The following is a 25,635-nucleotide window of genomic DNA, read 5'->3' as shown; positions in this document are numbered from 1 at the left end:
AACTCATATTAATGTTAAAAAACCTCATAAAGTGACATTTTCATGCCATGGACCTTTAAGTAAAGATTATGTTCCATGAAGATATTTTGTAAATTTCTTACCATAAATGTATTAAAGCTTAATTTTTGATTAGTAATATGCATTGCTAAGAACTTCATTTGGACAACTTTAAGGGGGATTTTCTCAATATTTTGATTTTATGCACCCTCAGATTCCAGATTTTCAAATAGTTGTATCTCAGCCAAATATTGTCCGATCCTAACAAACCATGTATTTATTATTTCATAGAAACTCAGTACAGCGCATAGTGTCTGAGAAGGATCATCTTTTATTTTACTCACTTTATTATTCACTTATTGTAAAATAAAACAGAAACATTTTATTAAATCTGGCGTTAAAACTAACAAAACAAACAAAAAACTAAAGAAGAGATATAAATAACAGTGAGGGTGTTTCTCAAGCAGAAATATTAATGATAGACAGAAGATATGGAAAATGACTAAATTAACCAAATAGCCTATAGAAACAGTAGGCTACATTTCACACATTTCAAATAAAATGAACAAGCAGCAATTATATTGTGCGTTCTGTTTGTTGAGTGTTAATTACCAACTTTTAGTGTTTGTGTTACATATCTGTCATTTGAAGAAATTAAATAATTATTTCCCACCATTAACCGTTTGGCAAAACTCAATCATTCCGTCTGGTCGTTTGTGAGGTCCGCTAACCTCAGAGTTCGCTGTTGGCTAACACAGAAAACCAACTTGTTAGAGAAATTATATTCTATACAGCATGTGTGTACAGTTTCATACATGATGTGCAATTTTAAGCATATTCTATGCATATTCAACACGCCCTTTATAGGGAATGCAATGTCCTTCATTAATGAAATGAAAAACGTGTGTTTGTTTTTTTTAACCAGCAGTTTCACCCAGAAAATGCTAGGGAAGCTCGTTTCTGCCATGAGATAAAAAAAAAAATGCAAAATAAATAAATAAATAAATACAGGAACTTGCAGCTTTTATCTCACAATTCAGACTTCTTTTCTTGGAATTCCAAGGAAAAAGAAGTCATAATTGTGAGATGTAAATTGGTATAAATAAATATATATATTTACTTTTCCCCCTCACAATTCAGAGTTTACATCTCGCAATTCTGTTTTTTTTTTTTTCAACCATGAAATATAAAATATAAAACGTAATTGCAACTTTTTATCGCACTAATTACATCTAATTCTTACTTTTTTCTTGCCATTTCCAGTTAGCACCTCAATTCTTTTTTTCCTCAGAGTTATGAATTTATATCTCGGGAATTCGCAGTTTATATTCAGTATTGTGAGAAAAAAGTTACAATTATGAGATAAAAAGTAACCTTTTAAAAAAATTTTTTATCCCGTGGCAGAAACAAGCTTCCATACAATATTGTTTTTTTGACTATTGTTAATTCCTTTTTTTCCCCTCAGAATCTCACAATTCAAACATTATACCTCACAATTCAGTCTTTTTTTCTCAGAATTGCAACAGTTGTGAGATACAGTCGCAATTCCCCTTTTTTTGTTATCCTGTGGCAGAAACAAGCTTTCATAAAATGCTAGTGAAGCTATAAGCACCATCTGAAACAAATCTTAATCTCTATCAACTGGATTCAGAAATACTTATAAACCTCAAAAGCAATAATGCAAGCTCAGTAGCAGGTTAAAGCAATCACAGTACAAAGCTGCAAATATATACATCTTATTTAAATAAATTCAAGCTGAAAGAGGTTTTAAGCATTTTTGCGTCTAAAGTTTAAAAACTTTACCATATGCACTTTGTTCTATTCTTGAAAGCAGTTAATAACAGTACCAGTGTGGAGTCAATGACAAAATGTAGACCTACAGGCCTATAGATTTGTAACAATTCCTCAGTTTATGCGGCGTTTATGCGGCTGAAGTGAGTTTTTGTATCTCTGTATATTTCCGTCTGCCACACAGGGGCAGCAAAAGACTGGAGATTGCAATGCGTGAACTCATTCTTGCACACACTCCATTCTGTTCACATCACCGTTGCTAACAGTCTCTTCTGCTTCTTCTTGTTCTGCCTTGTTCTCCTCCTCAGGCTTCTCCTCTGGGCTTGGGGGCTCTCCCAGTGTTGCTGGAGGAGAAATAGGGGGCAAAGGGATAGCTTCCCCTTTCTTTGCCAGTTCTGCAAGCTCCCGAGCGGAGCAGGAAGGGGTTGGTGTTGGGTAGGTGTGGTGGAATGTGTCATAATCCACCTCGTAAAATCCCTCCTCCAGCGAGAGCACAGGGGTGAAACGTTCTCCCCAAAGCACCTCTGAGTTCAGGTATGAGCTGCGGGCTTGACATGTCATTCCTGCGGGAAAAGACAGAGGAAAGCGGTTGTGAGCACAGAAAAGTCAACAAAACTAGCAGTGAAAAGAGAGGGGGCTGATTCCAAATGACTATGGTGTGGACAATCATGAATAATTTATGCATGTCACGAAAAATATGAGACATGAAGGAGCGAGACTCTTGATGAATTCAATCCAAAGTAGGACAAAGAGCAAAAATTGGAATGTTCATTATTTAGAGTGATACTTGAATATATAGTGGTCCCAAAATGAATTGAGACACTTAAGGCATAGGCCTACTTATAAATGTATGTATAATGTATAAATAGCTTTGCATCGGCAACTGCTTTTTCTTCATTTCTCTCTTTCATTTTAAACACCAAATCTATTTGGTTACAACCTAACAAACCTTTTTTTAGTAAAATGTATTGCTTGAAAAATGTGCTTGTGACATATTTCTTTAACATTTGTTAACCTGGACCCCAAAACCAGTCATAAGTAGCACAGATATATTCGTGGCAATAGCCAACAATACACTGTATGGGTCAAAATTATTGATTTTTCTTTTATGCCAAAAATCATTAGGATATTACGTAAAGATCATGTTCCATGAAGATATTTTGTAAATTTCCTACTGTAAATATGCCAAAACGTACTCATTTTTGATTAGTAATATGCATTGCTAAGAACTTCATTTGGACAACTTTAAAGGCGATTTTCTCAATATTTAGATTTTTTTGCACCCTCAGATTCCAGATTTTCAAATAGTTGTATCTCGGCCAAATATTGTCCGATCCAAACAAGATTATTTATTCAACTTTCAGATGATGTATAAATCTCAATTTAAAAAAACTGACCCTTATGACTGGTTTTGTGGTCCAGGGTCACATTTAACATAATAGGAAATATTACAGATATATGAATGTTAGGTAAATATTAGATCTTATTAGATATAGATTTTTTCATCATCTGTTATCTAATGCAATGACATGTATTCAATATCTGATGTTACTTATATAATTAAGTAATAATAATTATAATAATATATTATTACATAATATATATATATATATATATATATATATATATATATATGTGTGTATATATATATATATATATATATACATAGATAGATAGATAGATAGATAGATAGATAGATAGATAGATAGATAGACAAATAGATAGATAGAGTTCTGTACAAAATACTTAATTTTCTAATTACTTTTTGGGGCTGTTGTAGGAGCTAATAATATAGAGATAAGACTGCAGTGCATAGTTTTTATCTTGTTTAATTCAGTATTGGCTACATATTAAAACCACTTTTATAACATTAGCTGAAGAACTAACTGTTCCATTATGTCTTTTTCAAATATCTAAAGGTCACTGTTTAATTGAGCTTTTGACCTTTGAAAGTTAGTAATGATCCTTTCAATATGCCAATAGTAATGTACTTAAGCTTAATTAATTAAGAATATCATGTTTCCCATGAAACGCACAGACATGCATGCACATGCATCTCTGAATATTTATGGGCACGGCGCCTAAAAATAGAATACAAGCTTTCTCATCATCTGCTTAAGTGAACCTCGAATAACCGCATCAATTACTCCAGAGACGTGCAGTGACAAACAGAGCAACAAAACACACTTTCAACAAGCATCTCTTTTACGACCACTTTCAAACACACACAAGTAAACACACACAGAGTGATATATAGAGGCTGTCATAATGAATATAAATGACATCTAGGAAACTCAGCAGATATCATTCATCAAACACATCAAAATTCATGAGATTCCCAGTGTACGGTAGTTCAATAACCACACAGGGTATGCATCGAACTATATAATCAATGAAAGCTACTGCAAGAGAAGCTTCTCTTTCACTGATAATGCTCTGCAATTGACTTAAACACCTCCATATACGGACATTTTAAACTGTTCATTTAAAACCATTTCACTGTGAACAAAATGCTTTGTTAGCCACCCAGAGAAAATCTAAAACATTAGAGTATTCTAGAACTCAAGCAGAAGAACAACCAAAGCCTCACTGGTACTGAAGCCTTAATTTATTAAAGGAGAGAGGTTTTTAAAACCCTCTGAGGGCCGAACCAAACCGGTTCTGCTAAGTGCAGTACTCCGTGGGCAGTTTAAACGGCTTTATTTAAGGGTCTCTTCCAGGTTTAACACATGTTAATCTCTCTCAAAAGCATCTGTGCCATGATATTCATTACCACAGACAATCAGGTCTTCCGTGAGTTTATAAATAAAACATGTTTAAAATAATGGAAGTCTATGGTGCAATTAATTCCAGAGGGTTTAAAAGCCGAAATGTGCAGCTTGAAGTTTTTGTTATAGCACTTACATTAATTCTTCCATACAGGTTATTAAAGCTGTAAAGTTGTCAGAATCATCTTTTTAGAGGTGACACTATTGTTCTAGGTGGATGAACCACTGGTTATGTAATTAATTTCTTCTGTTCGGTCATGACAGGAACTTTGCACAGACAAGATTAAAAAGCACTTTTATCACACTTAATAGATATAACGTTTTTGGTTTTACTTATGAAACAGAGTGTATTTTATCCTTTTTGTCCCAGTGCAATAGTGATGACATTTTTGTAGGCCAAACCAGAATCTAGCATCACCCTGGTTCCTTTGACAAAAACCCAATAGGATTTTTCCATTGGCTTTTAGACTATTGCATAAAATAAGCTCTGTGACCAACAAAAGTTCTTGATTCTTACAGATATTTTTCATGATAATCTTCACAAATTAACACAACTTTTATAAATGTTGAAGCCTAAATACAGTTGGCAGAAGTAAAAACCTAAACATACACTATAAAAAAACTACACCACAGTTGCATGACTTCAACGCCTTCACCAGTAGCTTCCATCGACTCTTTCAGTCTTTATTTTAAAAATGTTTTTCCTGAAAGTTTGAATTAGAATAGTTTGCAAGAGGGAGTTTATAAACAATGATGATGTGAAAGTGGACTGTAAAAAAAAAAAAACGTTGCGCCAACTTAAAATTTTAAGGCAACCAGATTTTTGAGTTTTCTCAACTTGTAGTTTTAAGTTTATACAACAAAAATGTGAGAATCTCCCACAAAAATAAGTTGAGCAAACTCAAAAATCTGCTGAAGCTGAAGTTGGCATAACTTTTTTTTTTTTTTTTTCAATTTTTTTTTTTACAGTGTGGACTAATAAGTAGATGATTTTTTTCTGTTTAGCGTGATGTTGTCTAAATGTCCCCGACAACTTCTGCAGTCCCGTTTAGACATGTAAAAGCTGTAAAATTCACTGTTGTATTTTTATGTTGTAGAGTAAAATGGGAAAATATGGCATTTCTGGCATTTAACCAAAAACCCAAAAACCCAAAACCCCCCATACCAACTTGTTTTCTAGTTTTGGTCTATAAAAATATGTCATCCCTTCAGCACTCTATGTGTCATGGTACGTGGTTGTAGAAGTAAGCGCCCAACGCAGGAGTACACGAAAGGAGTCTTTAATATGCATCAACACACTTAACCATTGAAAATAACATTAATCCAAGACAAAGACAAGGGGAGAACTGTAGACTTATAAAGGCAGGGATCAAAGGAACAAACAAGATGATTAATTAACACAGGTGATACGAATGAACAAAGATTAACTAAACTAGAACAGGAAATACCAATAAGGAAAAACAGGAACTAACTCGTAACACTATGCTTTGTTAGTTACTTGTTAGTAACGAGATTCGTACCTTAAAATAAAGTGTGACCTTTTTTTCTTGTCTGTGGTAATTGACAATATGTTCCAAGCTGGTATGACATTCTTCTTTAAGTGGAATACAAAATAAGCTATTTAGAAAAGTGTCTCGTTTTATCCATACTGTATAATGAAAGTCAAGAGCGTCCAATGTTGTTTTGGACCCAACTGATGCTCATTATATGGACAAGAAAAGTAAATCTTCTTTTGTGTCACACATAATAAAGTAATACAGGTTTGAAACAACATAAGGGTGAGTAAATGATGATAAATTTTTCAATCAAAGGGATAGTTCACAGAGAAATGAAAATTCTGACATGATTTACTCACCTTAGTTGTTTGAAACCTGTATGAGTTTCTTTCTTCTGCTTAGCACAAAAGAATGTATTTTGACATTGATGGTTGCAATTGACTTCCATACATAGTATGGCCAAAAATACTATGGAAGTCAAAGGCTACCATTGGTATTTTCTTTTATGTTCAGCAAAAGAAAGAAACTTACAGGTTTGGAACATCTTGAGGACGAGTAAATGATGAAAGAATTGTTCAGTAAACTTTCTCTTTAAGAGTGAGTCGTTGCTCAGGTTGAGACTCAAACTACTTTGTAGCAGGCATCAAATTTGAAATGAGCTCATTTTGTGTACAAAAGTGTAAAATTTCTCAGTTTAAACATTTGTTATGTTATCTATGTTCTATTGTGAATAAAATATTGGCTCATGTGAGTTGAAAGTCTTTTAGTTTTCATTTTATTCCAATTTAAAAAAACGTCCCAACATTTCCGGAATTCGGGTTGTACACTTGCTATGAGAACAATTATATTTGTTATTAGACTTGGACTCTCTGTTCATTACTCTTGTCTCCCTGATGGTATTACCCTGATTGGCCATGGGCTACCAATCCTAAACCTCCATTACTTATCACTTGAAAGGCCCAAAAAGGACTTTATTTAGGAAATCAATAATTATTCTTTATAATTTTCCAATTTCGTTATGCCTTGAGGTAAAATCCTGACCTGAATAGTTTGGTATCATTTTCTGATACTGATTATTTTACTGTTATCCTGCTTTTTGTCTAATAATAGAGTGGTTAAACCTACATCGACTGAAAGTGGGATGCTCTTGAATGTCAGATGTGAGACAAAAAAAGTATAACTGCCCTGAACAAGTGATGATTGTGGACTGAATCAAGCTACTCACTGCATCCCACTCCTGAGCAATGATTCATTATTTTAGATGTAGGAGAGAGTGTGTTTGTGAGCGCGTGTGTGTATTTATGTGTGCGTGAGAGTGAATTGCATTATAGTTCTTTCAATTGTCTTCTGCTCGCTAATTTCCCTGAGGCGGTCCTATTGACAGGCCATGAGCTTGTCTTACTGAGAGACATCTCAAGAGTCCTCCATCCTTCTGCTCCATGCAGGCAGCAATATCTGTCTATACTGACACAGAGCACAATGCAAAAGCTAATTAGCATAGTGTAATTGCAACTGCTGTCACATGAATTCACTGTCAATATAATTAGTGAATCCCATGAAAATACCACATCACACCCTGCTGTCAGCATTCAGTTACCAGGGGAACTGTGGTAAATCTGGTCACTTTTCGTGTTTGACTTGCAGGCAACACCCATTTAAATACTCCTGACTCATCCAAAGAGCTCTGATATACCTGGAGAGAGCCATCCATTCCCATTCATCTCAATGGCAGTAACTTGGCCTGTGCATCCAGCATCACTTCAGAAAACATTTACTCACAGTCATGTTGTTCCAACCTCTATGACCTTTTTTTCTTCCGTGGATGAGAATTTTTAAAGAAGATTCTAGGAACCCCTTTCAGTATAATAAAAGTAAATGTGGACTAGGCCTGTCAAGCTGTTTGAAGGACCCAAAAGCACTGTAATAGTATCATAAAAGTGACTTGTTGTGTGCCATTTTCCAGGTCATCTGAATTTATGTGATAGCATTTAACCTTTGCAATCAGATCAGTGAGTCGGAGAGTTAAACTGAATCACTCCCATTTCTCATCATACAAAGTTATCATTTTAGCTTCTTCATACATGCATATTTATATGATATCTCTATGTATTTATAACCCTTTCCAGACTGGTACATGTAAACTATTTAGTTTCTCATCTGTTCTTGAATTTCTTTGGATCGCGGCATAATGTGTTGCTCTTTAAGCATGCTTCACTTTGTCAGACAGGTTCTATTTAAGTGATTTTTTGATTTGACAGGTCTGGCAGTAATCAGGCCTGGGTTTGGATAGTGAAATTTAACTCCGCTTTCTAAAATAATGTGGTTAATCACAGTTCTTTCATGATTTAACAGGAGGGGGCAATTCATTTTTCACGAAGGGCCAGGTAGGTTTGGACAGCCTTTTTCCCTTAATGAATGAAATCAATTTAAAAACTGTTTACATTTTTAAACCGAGCATTGGTTAAAGATTTTAATAACCAATAATTATTATTTTACCAAAATATATGTCACCTATTGAATGGCAGTCAATGGAGAAATGTTTTTGCCTACATAACTGTGCAATTATGGCATTTCCCAGCACTCATTCCCCCTCGCTCTTTCCCAGCAGGCACCAGACGTCTATGTAACATCAGGTTGACGTTGGACATAACGTCGGACAGATGTTGCATTTTGGTTGAAAATGAAAATCGGGTTGACGTCAATATTTCACAACAATTTGACGTTGACTTAATGTTGGATTTTGGTTGCACAACCTAAAAACAACAAAATCTCAACGTCAGCTGACGTCGGTATTGGACATCAATTTAACATTGACATTAGATGTTGAATTTACATTGAATTTTGGTCACCCAACAAATTTTTAACCAAATATCAACGTCTTATGACGTTGTGTGCCTGTTTTGTGCCTGCTGGGTTCATTCTGCATGATCTACTCTCACCTGTAGCCTCCACCATTCCTTCCAGAATGACCACTATTTCAAACTCTTCTCGCACCAGTTGCTCCTGAGAGATATCCCAGAAGGGGCTGTTCTTGTTGATCTCATGGCAAATGATCAGCGGTGACACCAGGAACAGCCGATCGTCCCCCGTGTCAAAGCCCACGTTGATGTCCGTCTGGTTTAGAGGGATGAACTCTCCTTCCTTGGTCTGCTTAGAGCGGATAAGCTTTGCCCTGATTGAGGCCTCCACTATGTGTGAGTTACGCAAGTCACCAACGCGGAACATCAAACACAACTTGCTGTCCCGCATGGATATCACAGCTGTGTTGGAAAACATGAGTGTTTCGGCACGTTTCTTTGGTTGTGAGATTTTCACAAACATGCAGCCCACCATGAAGGCATTGACGATGGAGCCCAAGATGGCCTGCACCAGAAGCAAGATGATGCCCTCAGGGCATTTTTCCGTTATGACACGGTACCCATAACCAATGGTGGTCTCGGTCTCGATGGAAAAAAGGAAGGCTGAGACGAAGCCATTGAGGTTATTGACACACGGCGTCCACTCGTTGTCATCAGTGTGGTCCAGGTCTCCACGGATGTAGGCGATGAGCCACCAAATGAAGCCAAAAAACACCCAGGTGGTGGTGTAGACCAGCGTGAAGACCAGCAGATTGAAGCGCCACTTTAAGTCCACGAGCGTGGTGAAGATGTCCGTCAGGTAACGGTAGGTTTCGCGCACGTTTCCATGGTGGACGTTGCACTTGCCGTCCTTTTCCACATAGCGCTGACGCCGTTTTCTCAACTGACCTCCTGCGTTTCCTCCTCCCACAACTCCCCCGACAACCATCGTACGGTCTGTGGGGATCTACCAACAAGAATGGAAAAAGAAGTCAGAAAAGAAACATTTCAACTTCGGCTAAAAGAAAAGATGAAACAATAGCAGTCAACATCACAATCCATCATCACTCTTGTAAACAACACTTACTAAAAGAAGGACAATCGATATCTGTGCTGGAAAGTAAATAAAAGTAGTGACAATGCTGTTTTTGGGATCGTCTATTGTTTCTTTTGAAGTAGAGTAGCTTTTCAGTAACAAGCTTTCCAGCAGCTGAAGCAATAATCAAACACTTTTATAATGTTACAAAAGATTTCTATTTAAATTAAATGCTGTTCTTTTGAACTTTCTATTCATCAGAGAATCCTGGAAAAAAAATCGATCATTGTTTCCACAAAAATATTAAGCAGCACAACTGTTTTCAACATCGATAGTAAAAAGAAATATAGTATATTTTAATATATTAAAATAGAAAACAGTTCATTTAAACTGTAATAAATTCACAATATTACTGTTTTTACTTTATTTTTTATTAAATATATGCAGCCTTGGTGAGCATAACTTTTCAATGTATTTAGCTACTTTTTGTTACTGGTTATCTTGAATGTAGCTAAACAAGTTGCTTAACAAGTCACAGTTGCTAAAAATAAATAAATAAATAAAAACATAAAAGAAGAGTAAATGTGAAACTAAACTTACTTTTTCATTGGAATCAATCCATTTTTTTGGCAGCTTGATGCCTTGCTTTTCCACATCCTGGCCCTTAAAACTACTCATGGCCCGGAAGCCGTAGACGTCGTCTCTGATCCAACACAGTAGCTGGAGTTCTCCAACTATTAGAAGAAAACACATGAAAGCTAGTAGGTGAAACTCATAATGGAGAGCAAAGCTTAGAGAGTAATTTACCACAAACAGTGAGATAAATGTGCCTGCAAGCAGTCTTAATTAAAATCAGAGTGTTAAATTATGTTGCTCTACAGTGTTTGCTTACCTGCACACCATATTTACACAATTAGTCTCTGAATCTGTTTTACAAATCAGTGCAGTTGTTACAGCACTGAATACATAATGAATTAAAAGGCAAGTGTCAACACTAAAAAAGTTTGTTTTCCCCAAGTCAGCTCTGATATTTGTATAAATTCACAGAAACTGGAATTAATGCATTAAAACTTGATTTTATTGGTTTGCAATCATTTTAATATGCCAAATAAACCAAAAGCCCTTGACTTAAAAATGTTAATTACACATTTTACTTCAAAAGCTAGATATTACCTATATATAATAAAATAAATACGGAATTTGGATTTTATTTATGTTTATATAAAAGACCAGCACACTAAAAAGATTACTTTCTGGAAAACAATATTCAGAAATTGCTAATAAATTGTACACATAATTACAAAGAATGACAAGTAACTCATTGAACATTATAGGTTAAAATTTTAAAGTAGAAAGACTGAAATAGTATTTACTTCTAAAACATGCTCCAATAATCTGTTTTGCTTAAAACTTAAAAATCTACTGGTGAACCACATCAGGCTTCTTAAAGGAAAAGTACACTCAAAAATGAAAATTCTGTCATTATTTACTCACCCTTCACTTGTTCCAAACCTGTATGAGTTTCTTTCTACTGTTGAACACAAAAGAAGATATTTTGAAGAATATTGGTAACCAAAAAAGTTGACGGTAGCCATTGATTTCCATACAATTTTTTCGATAATGAAGTCAATGGCTACTGTCAACATCATCTTTTGTGCTCAACAGAAGAAATAAAGTCATACATGTTTGGAACAAGTTGAGGGTGAGTAAATGATGACAGGATTATCATTTTTGGTGACCTATCTAGCTTAAATTACAAGCCATGCTACACAACTATGCTGGTCCATCAGCCCAGTCCATGGACTAAACAAGCTGTCTTTTCAGCAGGGGTTTTACTATGAGTATTTTCAATACAAAAATACTGATCACCACAACCAATGACTTTTATTAGCCAAAATTGAAAGTAAAGCTACAAAACCCTGCAAACGATTCAGCCTCATCTCCTCTCGCATACGTAAAATGCTTTATTTCCACATTATTGATCATGTTCTCTGAACGTTGAATTCCACATCTGTTTCAACATGCTATCCATTAGCTCAAAGTCTCTAAAGACATTGTGTCTCTCCCTCTCTGCCCAAGCATCACCCAACAGCCCTGACAGCAGGTGCGGGTGAGTACCAGTGGGGTTTTTTCATAACACACAAGTGAAAGCAATATTAATGATGGCAAGCTCCATGGGGAACATGGAGCGAGGCAGTCTGAGGCAGATGGGGGCAGACGGCACCCACTAGGAGATCTGATCAGATATGGTCCAGAGAGAGAGAGAGTGAGAGATGATAGAGCGAGAGAAAGACAGATTGAGAAAGTGACAGATTACAACTAAAGCTACATAAAATGATTTACTGTGTGAACTGATGAATTATTTATACAGTGCTGATATCTGGACTTGTTTGTTTTGCCATTATTTTGGCTTGACAGATTTACTGTGAAATAAGGGTGTGCAACAAATATCTTTAGGAGCCAAGAAAACAAACTGTCCCTGTTTAGCAAGACCATAAAGAAGCTAAAACTAATTTTATGTAGGTAGCTGAATACTTTCTTCATAAAGCGGCAAGAAATTAAAAGTTCTTTAATTTGAATTTTGCTAGCTATTTGCAAACACTTTGTAGTGGTGTTTTCTAAATCAATTGCTGAATACAAAGATATGGTTCGAAAAAATAAAAATAAGAGCAGTATGTGATTCTGAATTCAGGAACTGTTTTTGAATGAATAATTCAATGATTCACACAAAAAAGAGTCACTTGTCTCATTCCTGAATTCCTAACTAACTGTTGTATGATAAACATTAAATATGTTCAATGAGCTAATGTATTAAATATATATATATATATATATATATATATATATATATAAACTAAATACAAATAAATACACTACTGACGTCTACTAGAAGTCTCTTAATGCTCAGCAATGGCTACATTTATTTAATCAAAAATACAGTAAAAACAGTAATATTGTGAAATATTATTACGATTTAAAATAAGTTTTCTATGTTAATAATCATGTTTATATGTAATATTTCTTGTAATGCAAAACTGAATTTTCAGCATCATTTCTCCTGTCTTCAGTGTCACATGATCTTTCACAAATTATTCTAATACACTGATTTGGTGCTCAAGAAACCTTTCTTATTATTCTTATTTTAGTTATTTATTTATATGTTTATATTTTATTTTATTTTTTTGTAAGGATGTCTTTACTGTCTGTTACTTTTGACCATTTTAATGCATGCTTACTTAATAAAATTATTAATTTCTTTCAAAATACATTCATACTCACTATAACCCCAAATGTTTGAATAGTAGTGTATATTTTGACAAACTAGTAAAATTAGTTAAATGATTTTTTTTCAGTTCATTTTAAAGTCTTCTACATCAATTTGAATTGAAATTACATTCAGGAGCTAAATTAGAACTTAAAAACATCCTCAAAGGTGTGCACAAACCCTGGTGTCCCATCTGTTTAGGACTCTGGCTCAGTGTTGCGATTGGCAGGATTGCATGAACAGGCTTTACCTGAACTCCATATACCAGAAGGCTGAGTCCAAATCGGAGGAGATGCCATTAAACAGTCACAACTTCAGAAAGCTGAACTAGCAGAGGAGAGAATGGTAACTTTGGTCATTAGCCTTTGCCATATAATTGGATAAGTGCTATGGGCGGACGCTAGAGATGACTACACTGCAGACACAGCAGCGATGCTTTTCATGTCTGTGGCTTATCCTCAGGTCCAAACAAAGCTCTGCAGATTTTCTCACAACTGGAACGCCTTGTGTATTCACTGATTTAATATTTAGACTATTTTCATCATGCTTTCATGTACTGAGAGTGCAGTATTTTGCCCTTAAACCAGCACAGAAAATGAAAAACTTTGACCAAATCAGGATCCCAGGAGGTTGAATCAACCAGGACGCTGTCGTCTCTGTCCCAGACACATTTCACAGTTAAACACCCTGCAGCTCGGCCACAACTGTGCCACTGTCACTCTGCCTGAACTGTTGCGTCATCACAAACCAGAACACTGGATATCACCAGGGGTCAGTGTAAAATGTCACCAACTGGAGTGAGCAGCAGGAGAGCACTCTTGCTCCTCTGTGCCTCTCACCGAGCACTTTGCCTCTTTTTTAATCATGTTTCATTATCTCCTAAATCTCTATTAAGCTCTAAAACTCTATTTAAGGTCAACATAAAAAAATAAATAAATGTTTACATTTTCTTAAGAAATGTAAGTTGTACATATGCAAAACTCACTCACTGTCATGGTGCATTTCATTTTTTTCTGAAACAAGAACAATTCCATATCTCAAATTATATATTGTGTATAACCCTAACCCTAACTAGAATTTTATATATTCAAAAGATATTGAATAATCTTGCAATTTTTGCATAATTCGACAAATTGGAAATAACACAGAGAGACATAATAAAAATATTCTACATATTATGAAATTGACCTTAATTTTGTCTCTAATTTAATCTAATCTCACGTCTAATATAATTTTGTACACTAACACACTATGGGGGGAAAAAATAGGGCAAAAAATTGTCGTAGTGAAAATGACACCGCAACTAGCATACGTTACGTTTGAAAAATATATAGAAATAATTTTCACACAATAAGTGTTGTAAGAAAAAATTATGAGGACGTTGAAGATCTTGATGAAGATGTTTATTGCAGCATAGCAGTGGCAAAGTACATGTAGTACCTTGGGTTCAACGGAGTCAGAATGGAGCAAAAACATCAATCAACAGGCAACATGGGGATGTGTGTGTGTGTTTGTGTTTTCATTTTGTCACTTGCATTGTGTCCATTCTCTCAGTGTGGACGTCCTTTGTCCACATGTGTGCATTCAGTAGACAATGTTCTGCATTCGAGTATGCATTATGTTTGTCTCTTTCTGGTGTCGTGTGCAGAGTCTGTCTTTGTGCATTTCTCATTTCCTGTTTTCCATCTCGGTGATAAGACTGCTGTCCACAGTCTCTGAAAATAGTTTGACCTCTTTGTTTCTCTTTTCAGTTGTCCATTCATTTCAATTTGAAAAAGTCCTTCTAGAAGAAGCAGTCATTGCTGTTGTTGCAGTTTGTGAAGTTCCATCAGGTCCATCCATGCCATGTTGGGTCTCAGGGGTTCTAGATCTTTCAGGCTTGGAGTTCTGAATCTTGCAGGTCTGGAAATCTCTGGATGATCACAATGTTCTTTAAGAAGTCCTTTTCCTTTTGGAAGTCCCCTGGCTCCACTAGTTCTGCTTGCCTTCTTGTGCTTCAGATGACCAGATCATCATTCTCCAGGAGGTTACACCTTTCAAGCAAACATCTCAATGCTTATACCTGAAACAAGATGAAAAAGAAGTGGTTGCCCCCCCTCCCCCACAAGAATATTTTCACATTTAAAACATCATTGTTATGCATTGTGAATGCAATTAAATCATTTTTAATTAAATCATATTTAAATATCAATGCCATTAACACATTTACTATAAATTATAAAGAATCACCCACCTTTTGATAGTATACATATTTTTCTCAAATATAATAATATCATAAAACAATTCCTTCAATTCACATTAGCATCTGCTTGTGACTGAACTACAGTCATGTTATTCATGCAGTGCTGTGTCTGGCAAGGTGTGAATGGCTTCTTCCTTATTTCCTTTCAACAGTGCCAACTTGGTTTCTAATCTGCCTATCTTCTTAAGCAAATCACGGTAGCCCATCCTTAGCCACAGTACGTCGGGCAAATCAACTCTGCTTTCAGTCGCGGTGCGTCGGACTCACTACACTAAAACACACAACAGTTATGAAATAATTCTGTGACCACACTGCGTCGGGTCGATTCAGTTACTTTAGAATGTCATCAGAATTATCACAACTACCTCCATTTCAATTACGTTAGAAACGCACAACTCTGTTTCAGTTACTTTAGAAACAATAGGTCTAATACAACTCTGCTACCACACTACCACTCTCTTCTGTCCTTACAATTTCTTTTCTAGATTTTTTAAAACGAGGGGTTACCCTGACAAAATCAGCATATAAGAAAGAAACCGCTTTTCTTACCTTTCCCCACTTTTTTTTTTGAAATCCCTCGCTGGGTGGCTCGCCAATGTAAGAAAAAGTGAAGAGGACATCAAAGATCTCAATGAAGATGTTTACTGCAGTATAGCAGTGGCAAAGAACATGTAGTACCTTGAGTTCAACGGAGTCAGAATGAACCCCGAACATCCTAAGCTCAAACCTTTTATACAGTTACAGTTGCTCTTGTTATTACAGCTGTGCTCTATGTGTTAATTAAGTTCTGACACCACTTTGTCTGAGGTAGTTCTCGGTGTCCCACACCCGCTCCCATTCTACAATTGGTGACCATTTGCTCAGGATGTGATCATCCCAAATGGTCTACAACCAACATAACTGTTGACTTTCTTCTTTTCTATAATAATTAAGCCATTTTGGGAAATGAGCATGATCAAACATATATTGTGGCGTGGAATTAGGGTCGAGGCAGACTATAGATTCTTACAGTATTGAAATGGTACTTAATTCTTTGTTTTGATTATTTTTAAACAATATATAATTATGAATGAATATAATTATGAAAATGATAAAACGTTTCCAGGACCTTGAAGAATAGGTGACAGTTAAGACATTTATAATGCTTAATTTCAAATAAACACAGTTCTTTTGAACTTTTGAACATCAAATATATCGCAGTTTTCACAAAACTGTTTTCAACTTTGACAATAATAAAAAATGTTTCTTGAGCAGCTGAAGGAATTTAGCTTTGCATCACATGAATAATTCTTCCTTTTGATTATCTTTTTAGTAACATATAATTATTCATTTTAAATGTTTCATTATTATTTATAGCCTATTCATATTCATGACGGATTTTCATAGTATATGATTGGGATGTCTGGGTTTGTGTCAAGATTAAAACAATAAAATACATACATAAAATGCATTCAGAAAAATTGAATCAAAGATGAAAATTATAATCATGGTAAAAAGTCTCCATTTAACAAAAAAGACAAAGAAAACACAAAATCTGTTGATTTGAATAAAAATCAACCCCTTGGACATAAAAGTGTAGCAAGCACCACTAATTAAACGTCTCTTTATATAAGGTTACCTTTAAAAGAAGACTATCAGTGAAATGGCATATAACTTTGGCGCCGAACATGACTATTATTTCAGTCAGCCTTCTATTAGCTGAATGCTAGACTCCAGACAGCACTGTGACAGATGGAGAATACATAAAAAGGAATACAATGCTGAAATGCATTAGACAGCTCAAGGAAAGATCCACTGAGATGGCGCAGACTGATCTTTGTCACAGGATCTGACCTTCACGCAACCTTTATCCACTGTGGTTTAAATGTGCAATATCTTACTTCATTTGCTTTATGATCTATAATCAGTGGCGAGAAAAGCCTATGACTACCTCAAGGGCAAAAACAGGCTTTTCTATTGCAGACCCATCCAGTAGTGGGGAACTGGAGAGCGCTGACATAGAACACGAACTCACTGCTCCCACGATTTGCATAATTACCTTTTCAACAATTTTTACATAATCCCTCTGTTTCAGAGATAGACCGGATCATCATCGCCAATGACGCTAGAAGAGTTCACCTTGAGTTCACCTTTTAGCTGTGGTCTAATTGCATCATGGATGTCCTGTATTTAAATATTTTCACTAAATATTTGCACTACATGGTACATGCATCCACTGATGCGACTCTTCAACCTTTGCTAATGCTGACATAAGCAAAGGTCTGATGCTCTAGAAGCTTGTCTGGTCATTAAATTGGATTTAATAAGCTTTTGATATGTCACACCGCTGAACCCTGCACCTCACAGGAGGGAGACTCTAATGATTTAACTTACTTGTGATGTGTCCTTAACAGGGACGTGCAGAGAGTTCCTCAGCGGCAGGGGCTCAAATGTAAAAAAGGGGCATATATAAAAAAAAAAAAAAAAAATATATATATATATATATATATATATATATATATAGATATACTGTATATAGGTCAAAAGATTGCAAGAAGTCACTTATAGTCATCAAGCCTGCATCAATTCACCTCATCAATTTGATCAAAATTTTAATATACTTTATTAATTTACTTTATTTACTTAATGTATTTTATGCAATGTTGATTTATAAGCAATGTTGAAAAGGTGATACTTTTTTCAGGATTCTTTGATGAATGAAAAGTTATAAGAACAGCATTTATTTAAAATATAACTTTTGTTACAATATACACTACCGTTCAAAAGCTTGAGGTCAGTATTTTTATTTATTTAAAGAAATTAGTTTTTATTCAGCAAAGATTTGTTAAATTGATAGAAACAGTGATAGTAAAGATTGATATTGTTAGAAAACATGTCTATTTTGAATAAATGCTGTTCTTTTTATTTATCAATGAACCCCAAAAAAGTATCACAGGTTCCAATAAATAAATAATAATAATAATAAAATAGTTAAGCAGCACAACCGAACTGAAACAACACTGATAATAAATCAGCATATTAGAATGATTTCTGAAGGACCATGCATTGAAAAATGGAGTAATGATGCTGAAAATTCAGCTTTGAATCACAGAAATAAATATTTTATTAAAATAGTATAAAAATATAGTATTATACAATAGTATAAATGCATATTAAAATATAAAAACATTCTTTTAAATTGTAATAATATTTCACAATATTAGGCTACAGTTTTTTCTGTATTTTTGATCAAATAAATGCAGGTTTGATGAGCATAAGATACTTTCATAATGCTGCATAATTATCAAAAATGGTAATATAATGAAATCCTTTCACCTCACCATTTCGCCAGCCTACACTTCACATAATAGGCCTGTAGGTGATACTTGGGCTTAAATAACTATGATAGTTTCATCAAATAGTAAACGGTGTATATCATACATAAGTGTATATATAAGTGAATTGAATACTGATTACCATTATTGCGACTTTTGGCGCTGCACGGTTTTGTGCAGTGCTTTTGTAGTAATTTAGCATACATTTTCCCAGCGATGTAATTTGATTTATAAAGTGAGACAAATCGTATATCCAGATCTCTCCACAAATAAGCTTGTCTGTCCCAACCAATTTAACGGAAAATAACCGCTCCACTTCACATATTGTCCAATGAAATTTGAACTTCTTTTGCCAGATCATGATTGGTTGGTGTATTATAGCTACATGACTAATGGGCATTGATAATTATGTAATATTCTAAAATATGTAATATATGGATTTTTAATTAAATCGACACACTAGCTTTGATTATTGATGAAAAATGTTTAAAATATTATTTGTTTTATTTTTTCCTTCCATCAACCCATAGGCACTCACTGAAAGAACCATTTACAGTGGCTTGAGAGCCTCGGTTTCTGAAGAGATTGTGGAATATCAGTCAGTCAAGCAAAAAGCATGCAACCCATAGCAACGCTTCAGATTGACAGATATGTAAAAATAAACAGGAATTTTCAAACTTTTGAAGGATTAGTTACTGTTTTGTACAAATTGTCATGTTAATTAGAATTCAAATGCATTTTGTTTTATTGACCACAATATCATTGCTATTCGTCCAAGAGAGGCACTTTTGAATAGAATAATTTTGAAAAAAGGCAGGGGCTCAAGCCCCCAAAAGATTTTCAGAGTAGCACAACATGCATCAGAGTAGATACCTTATTTAATTCGACAAGATTCAAAACAGCGCTGCGAGGGATAAATATACAGTCTGTTCAATATGTTGCATATTCTGATGTTGATCTTTGAACCAAATAACTCTAATAAACATGGATCATAATAATTGAAATGTTAAAGTCCCTTCTTATCTCAGATTTATATGCAAAAACAACTACATGCTACATGGTCACAAAAACGTATCGCTTGCACGCATTTTTAAGCACTGCAGTTTAAAAATAAGTAATTTTAAGCCGTTCAAATGCAATCAGCAGCAAAAGAGAACTCAATTCTCTATATGCATGCACTGTCAGAGAGGCGGGAGTTATCTTTGCCACTTTATAGGCCTTGAACGGTTAGCTAAATACACACACTTGTATGTGTCAAAATGTCCATCTTTGCAAGTATCCTTATAAACACAGTAATTTAGGTCTTAAGTGAAAGCAAACAGCTGAGAAAGAAAACACATGTGGATCCAGGCAGCTCTTAAAGTGACAACAGTCTAATATTCCTGCTGTCTGTCATTCATGTTAATCAAACAACAAATGAGAGAAAATCTCTCACTACTCTTATCACTACTCTTACAATATCACTTTTGTAACTTTAATAAGAAGAAATGTATATATAATTTACACAGTGAAGAATATGCTTTTTATATCATGCAATATGATTTTTTTTACACTTGATTACTTTATACAATGTATGCTGCATTTCTAATTTATTTGTTCTACTGTAGTTTTTTTACCACCACAAGTAATATTAAAAAAATATTAAATTGATCAAAAGACACAGTAAATACATTTATACATTAAAAGCAATTTAAATTTCAAATAAATGAAAAAAGTACTTTCTATTCAGCAAAGTATCCTGAAAAATGCATTACGGTTTCCACAAAAATATTAAACAGCACTGTTTTCAACAGTGATAATAATAAGAAATATTTCTTGAGCACCAAATCATCATATTAGAATGATTTCTGAAAGATCATGTGACATTGAAGACTAAAGTAATGATGCTGAAAATTCAGCTTTATCATCACAGTAATAAATTACATTTTAAAATATATTAAAATAGACGAGTTATTTTAACCTGTAAAAATATTTCCCAATATTACTGTTTTTACTGTATTTTTACTCAAATAAACACAACCTTGATGATTACAAGAGACTTAAGATATAAAAACTCCTACCAACCCCAAACAGTAATGTATATCCTATCTACATACAGCAAAAATATTAATAAACAATTGTACATACACTCAGTATGACAATACTTAGATGAATGGTGAAAAAGCAGGAGGGAAAATTTCCATCATGTAGGCTGTCAGAATTAGATGGCCTCTCATTATGCACTTGTGTATTTACAAAGCCCTTTTATCAGCAGCGAAGGGCATCTTCATCTCAAGCGATAAAATCATTTGCTTGTGTCTGGCAGCTGTCTATTCTCTGTGCAAAACAACACACAGGTGAGTGGAAAGGAAAGAGCCATCCGACATGGGCCAAAAATAGACCTGCATTTCCAAGGCTTTTGGTTCACTGGTGCCACTCCATTATGATGCTCGTGTAGAGCAGGTAAGGGTTTGGACATCATAGTTTCATAGACAGCATCTCATGTATCTTTCAATAAACAAGAAGAAAGAGAAATCAAAGTCTATAAAGGGATAGTTTGACCAAAAATGAAAATTATGTCATAATTTAATCACCCTCATGTCATTCCAAACCTGAATGGCTTTATTTCTTCTGCTGAACACAATAGAAGATATTTTGAAGAATGCTGATAACCAAAACGTTTCCGTTCCCAATGACTTGCATTTTTTGTCCATTACAAATATCAATGGGAGCCAAAATTATTTGGTTACCAACTTTCTTCAAAATATCTTCAAATCAAATGATCGTAAATGATGACAATATTTTCATTTTTGGGTGAACTATTAATTTAAACTCTATTTTTCCCTCACAGATCTGACACTCTTCTAAGACCCATTTGAAAAAGTTTGAGTCTTAGGTTTCCCTTGGGAAAGCGGCTGTCCATTGGGAAAATTGTGTGTCCTGTTTCGTTTTAAGTTTAATTACAGCCTTGGGTTACATCCTATGTCTCCATTTCATCTCAAATGAACAAAAGTGCACTTAAGAAGACCTGGACCAGGCCTTAACATTTCCTCATTAATCTATAGAGCCAGAAGGTAATCCATTACATTTATGAAACACTGTGGATCTCTTTTAGCCTGAGGTGCAATCATTACCTTAAAGAATAACACTTGTCTCCATATAAATGGTAATTAACTGGGACTATGATGGGATATAAACATATATTGCTCATTATTTCTTTGACAAGTTCAATAAACCAATTTATGGCAGATGCATGGGTGCAATTTTGAACGTATTACTAAATAAGGATGAACAAATTTGTGTCATGAATTCTAGAGCTATACTATTAGATTAGAGAAAATAACGACTTGAATTTTGAGTCTTCCACCTCATAAAACACCCAACAGTCCCTCTGTTCTTCCCAACCACAGTTCACACTAAGAGTGTAACCATGTTTCACTTAAGTTCACAGCTGCTTGGTGGTTTGGGCTACATCATAATGGATTGTAAGCTGTGATCTCCATAAGTGAGAGACTCTACACGCAACAGAGGAAATGGGGAGCGTGCATCACCCAGAGTCGACCTTGACACAGGCAAAAAAACAACATCAAATGTGAGCCGGGATGCCGAGGCAACGAAAGCTACAGTGCTTGAGCCAATCTGCACTGCTGATGTTAAAGATGTTCATGGTTATATGTGGGGAAAGGGGCAAAGTATCTCAGCTTTCCCTGAGTAAAAACTACTCCAACTTTCATATGCATTTATGGACCTCAACGTATTGCGGATCCAATCTCTGCTGTGTTTCACATATGATGCAAGTCCTTGTTACAATATGTGATTGTCTCCTAAGTGCTGTATACAATCATAGTGCTGAGCATCACGGTGCTTAAAAAGAAAAACACGTGGAAAAGAACTTTGGTTGTTGTGGAAAAAAATACTAAGTGTACAAAGTCAAGAGATCAGGATCATTTACAAGAGTTAATTTATGATCAGAGAGAAAGTGAAAAGTTATTTATGTTAATCTGTGGTATAAAAACCACATGAAGGGTTTGCATTAATGGCATAGTTCAAAATAAAAACTCTATCATAATTTACTCACTTTTATGTTGCTTCAAACCTGTATGGAGTGGAACACAAAAGAAAAAATGCTGTTGTCCATACAATGACAGTCAATGGGATCCAAAACAACCCAAATGAACCCTATTGACTTTTAGTATATGGACAAAAACAGCCATTTTTCAAAATCCTTTCATGTTCCATGCAGAAGAAAGTAAGTCATACAGGTTTGGAATAACACAAGGATCAATAAATGATGACAGAATTTAAATTTTTGGATCAACTATTCCTTAAAATAATGCTCTTTCTCTTTTTTAATATGGTATTTCTCAGTATTAAAAAAAAATACAGCCGAGACTGAAATCTCTCTCAAACTAGCCTTTTCATAGTAGTGAATAACTGTACTTGCTTTGGTAGTCTAAATCCACTTTATATTTCTATATGCATATGTGTATATATATATATATATATGCATAGCACCATGGTCCTGTGAGGCATAACATTTCATTCCTTCATATGTCTCCATATATGGTGGAATGACAATAAAGCTCACTTGAACTCAGAAAATGTAGATGTAAGCATTCCCATGCACCAGAATGACATCTAAGCATCCTAATACACCTCACAAACCTCAGAAGCTGGATGTTGTTCACCTTTGGATTAATGTTCCCTGAACCATCCAAACATATGCCACTGTACTGGCTAGAAAAAAAATACTAAATTTGCCTGTAGGTCTGGTGAGACTTTGCCTTTTTAAAAACATTAATATGAATAACAGGGTGTGATGAGCTCACAGTGCCTGAGGCTCGCTCCCTGTCAGTTCTAGAACGATGATTTATTCAATAGCCGTCTAGAAGCGCGAGCGACAAACGGCCAGCTCCTGTACTCCCATGAAAACCATGCTCAGGTTTATGTCTGAATTAATCATTCATGCATGTAATTCGGACAGCAAAAGCCTCAGAATTTTTCAAAAGACAGCTGTAAACCACATGTAGAAAAATGGATAAACAACTGTCTTGCATACTGGTAAGGAAAAACGCAAAGAATAAAAATCCAGCTCAAGTGAGATCTTGTAACCACAACGAATAAATAAGCAATTTAAATCATATACAAATGACTGAGACATAGTGTATAACGGGATGGATAATAGTAGGGGAAACTGGGGTGAGAAACCAAAGGTCAAGGTTTAGCTCGTTAACATCGGCTCCATAATAACCCTTTCTGGAAGATTCTGTAACTACACCATATTTCTCCATTAAACGTTATTCAAAAATATCTGTATTCTGCATTATTTTTAATTTTGAAAAAAAAAAAAAAAGTAATTATATTAGATGGTAAAGTGCCTGATCCTTTTAGGCGGCTCTAAAAAAAAAATGTGAAATTGAGATAATTTTCCCTGTCTGCTGCCTTTAAAGTTATAGCTCAGGATAGTCATTAGTGAAGGGTTTGGGACTGTACATTTTCTTGTAGTGTCATCATTGTCGTGATGTAATTTTCATGCTGTAAAAGAAGAAAACAGGCAGCATAATTGAGGACCCATGAGCTATGATGGGATCCTCCGCCAGCTGTGGTGGAAGGGAAGTGCCATTGAAATAAATGGATACACTGATGACTAGTTAGTCAGTTACCAGTTCAGCCAATCAAAAATGAGCTACAGGGGTGAAATCACTACCATACATGATCACTACCCTCCTGAGGTGACAATGTGTACAGAAATGTACAGGATAAAAAACAATTTCAGTGTAAGAAAGTCACATTTCTAGCCTGATTTATAATGTGATTTAACACCATATTAATCAGTGTCTCATCTGAATCAGCAGGTTCTTGCGTTCAATTTTATATACCACATCTAGTTTTTCATCTACATTTTAAAAGCTGACCAGACCAAGAAGGGTCGTAACACTTTCCAAATTCTATTAGACCCACAAAAAATGGGATAGTGTACAGTGTATGCATCTGCCACACACACAGCTAGCATCTATTTGTTCTATATTTGCTTCCAAACTTTATTTGCTGACTAGATTTTTCCTTTTCATTTACCTTTATAAATTAAAATGGTTCAAATGAAGTGAGGGTGGTGGAATGGTATCACAATTAAGTAAATTTGTATAGCCTACCACAATAAATACATTTAGCTTACAAATGTTTTCTATCATTTACAACACTCCTTTGTAGTGAGGTATAGGATACTTGACATTAACAGTTAAAAGACAAATACTAGGTTTCTAGACTACTTTAATCTGAAGCAGACCAATATGGGAATATTATACAAAAACACGACACACATAGTAGGACAAAAACATATGGTTACAGATGTTGAAACCCTCCGGAATTACACTGACAACCGATTATCTGTCAAAAATTGCGTCAAGAATTGTAATAATCTTGACATACCAACAAAACAATCACGAAACAAGTAAAACAGTCGATAAAAATAAAGCGTAATACTCACTTTCGTAGTTCAAGTTAGTTCCTTGCTTGGGTTCCTAGCGGCTCTCCAATCTGAGCTCATTTAAAGCGAAGCGCGCACACCAGTGTTTGCTTTAAAACATTGTCCCCAAGCACAGAAAGAAATAATATGACGACGACTTGTAGGTCTTTAAACCGTTTCGCGCTGAAAGCACGTCCCATGAAGTCAGACGAATGAAATAACGACTCGCGCAAAGCTCCGGTTGTTTATTCTCCCCAGCTCTCCACTTCTCTCCGAACGCGAGCAGAGCCACAGAAGATGAAGGTGCGCTGGAGGGATGCTGGATGATGGTGGTGTCAGTGCGCTCGTTCAGTTCGCGGGAACAATGTGCGCGATGAGCTGGAATTGGTAGGCGAAACGCAAAAGCATGAGCGAAAGCGTGATACACATGTCTCCTCCCCCAGG

At 35.2% G+C, this 25,635-nt stretch overlaps 1 protein-coding gene across 1 annotated transcript; it reads right to left on the bottom strand.

The window, feature by feature from the left end:
• Positions 1 to 321: 321 nt before the first annotated feature.
• kcnj21 (potassium inwardly rectifying channel subfamily J member 21) lies at positions 322 to 25,635 on the bottom strand. Its single transcript, XM_058747163.1, has 4 exons — positions 25,213 to 25,635; positions 10,526 to 10,659; positions 8,992 to 9,856; positions 322 to 2,351 (listed from the first exon to the last, which is right to left on the bottom strand). The coding sequence occupies exons 2-4, from the start codon at positions 10,601 to 10,603 to the stop codon at positions 2,008 to 2,010; spliced, it is 1,287 nt and encodes a 428-aa protein (XP_058603146.1). The 5' UTR covers positions 10,604 to 10,659; positions 25,213 to 25,635; the 3' UTR covers positions 322 to 2,007.

Source organism: Onychostoma macrolepis, chromosome 16 (genome assembly GCF_012432095.1).
Source record: "Onychostoma macrolepis isolate SWU-2019 chromosome 16, ASM1243209v1, whole genome shotgun sequence".
Lineage (NCBI taxonomy): Eukaryota > Metazoa > Chordata > Actinopteri > Cypriniformes > Cyprinidae > Onychostoma > Onychostoma macrolepis.
This window is presented reverse-complemented; position numbering and strand designations above follow the sequence as displayed.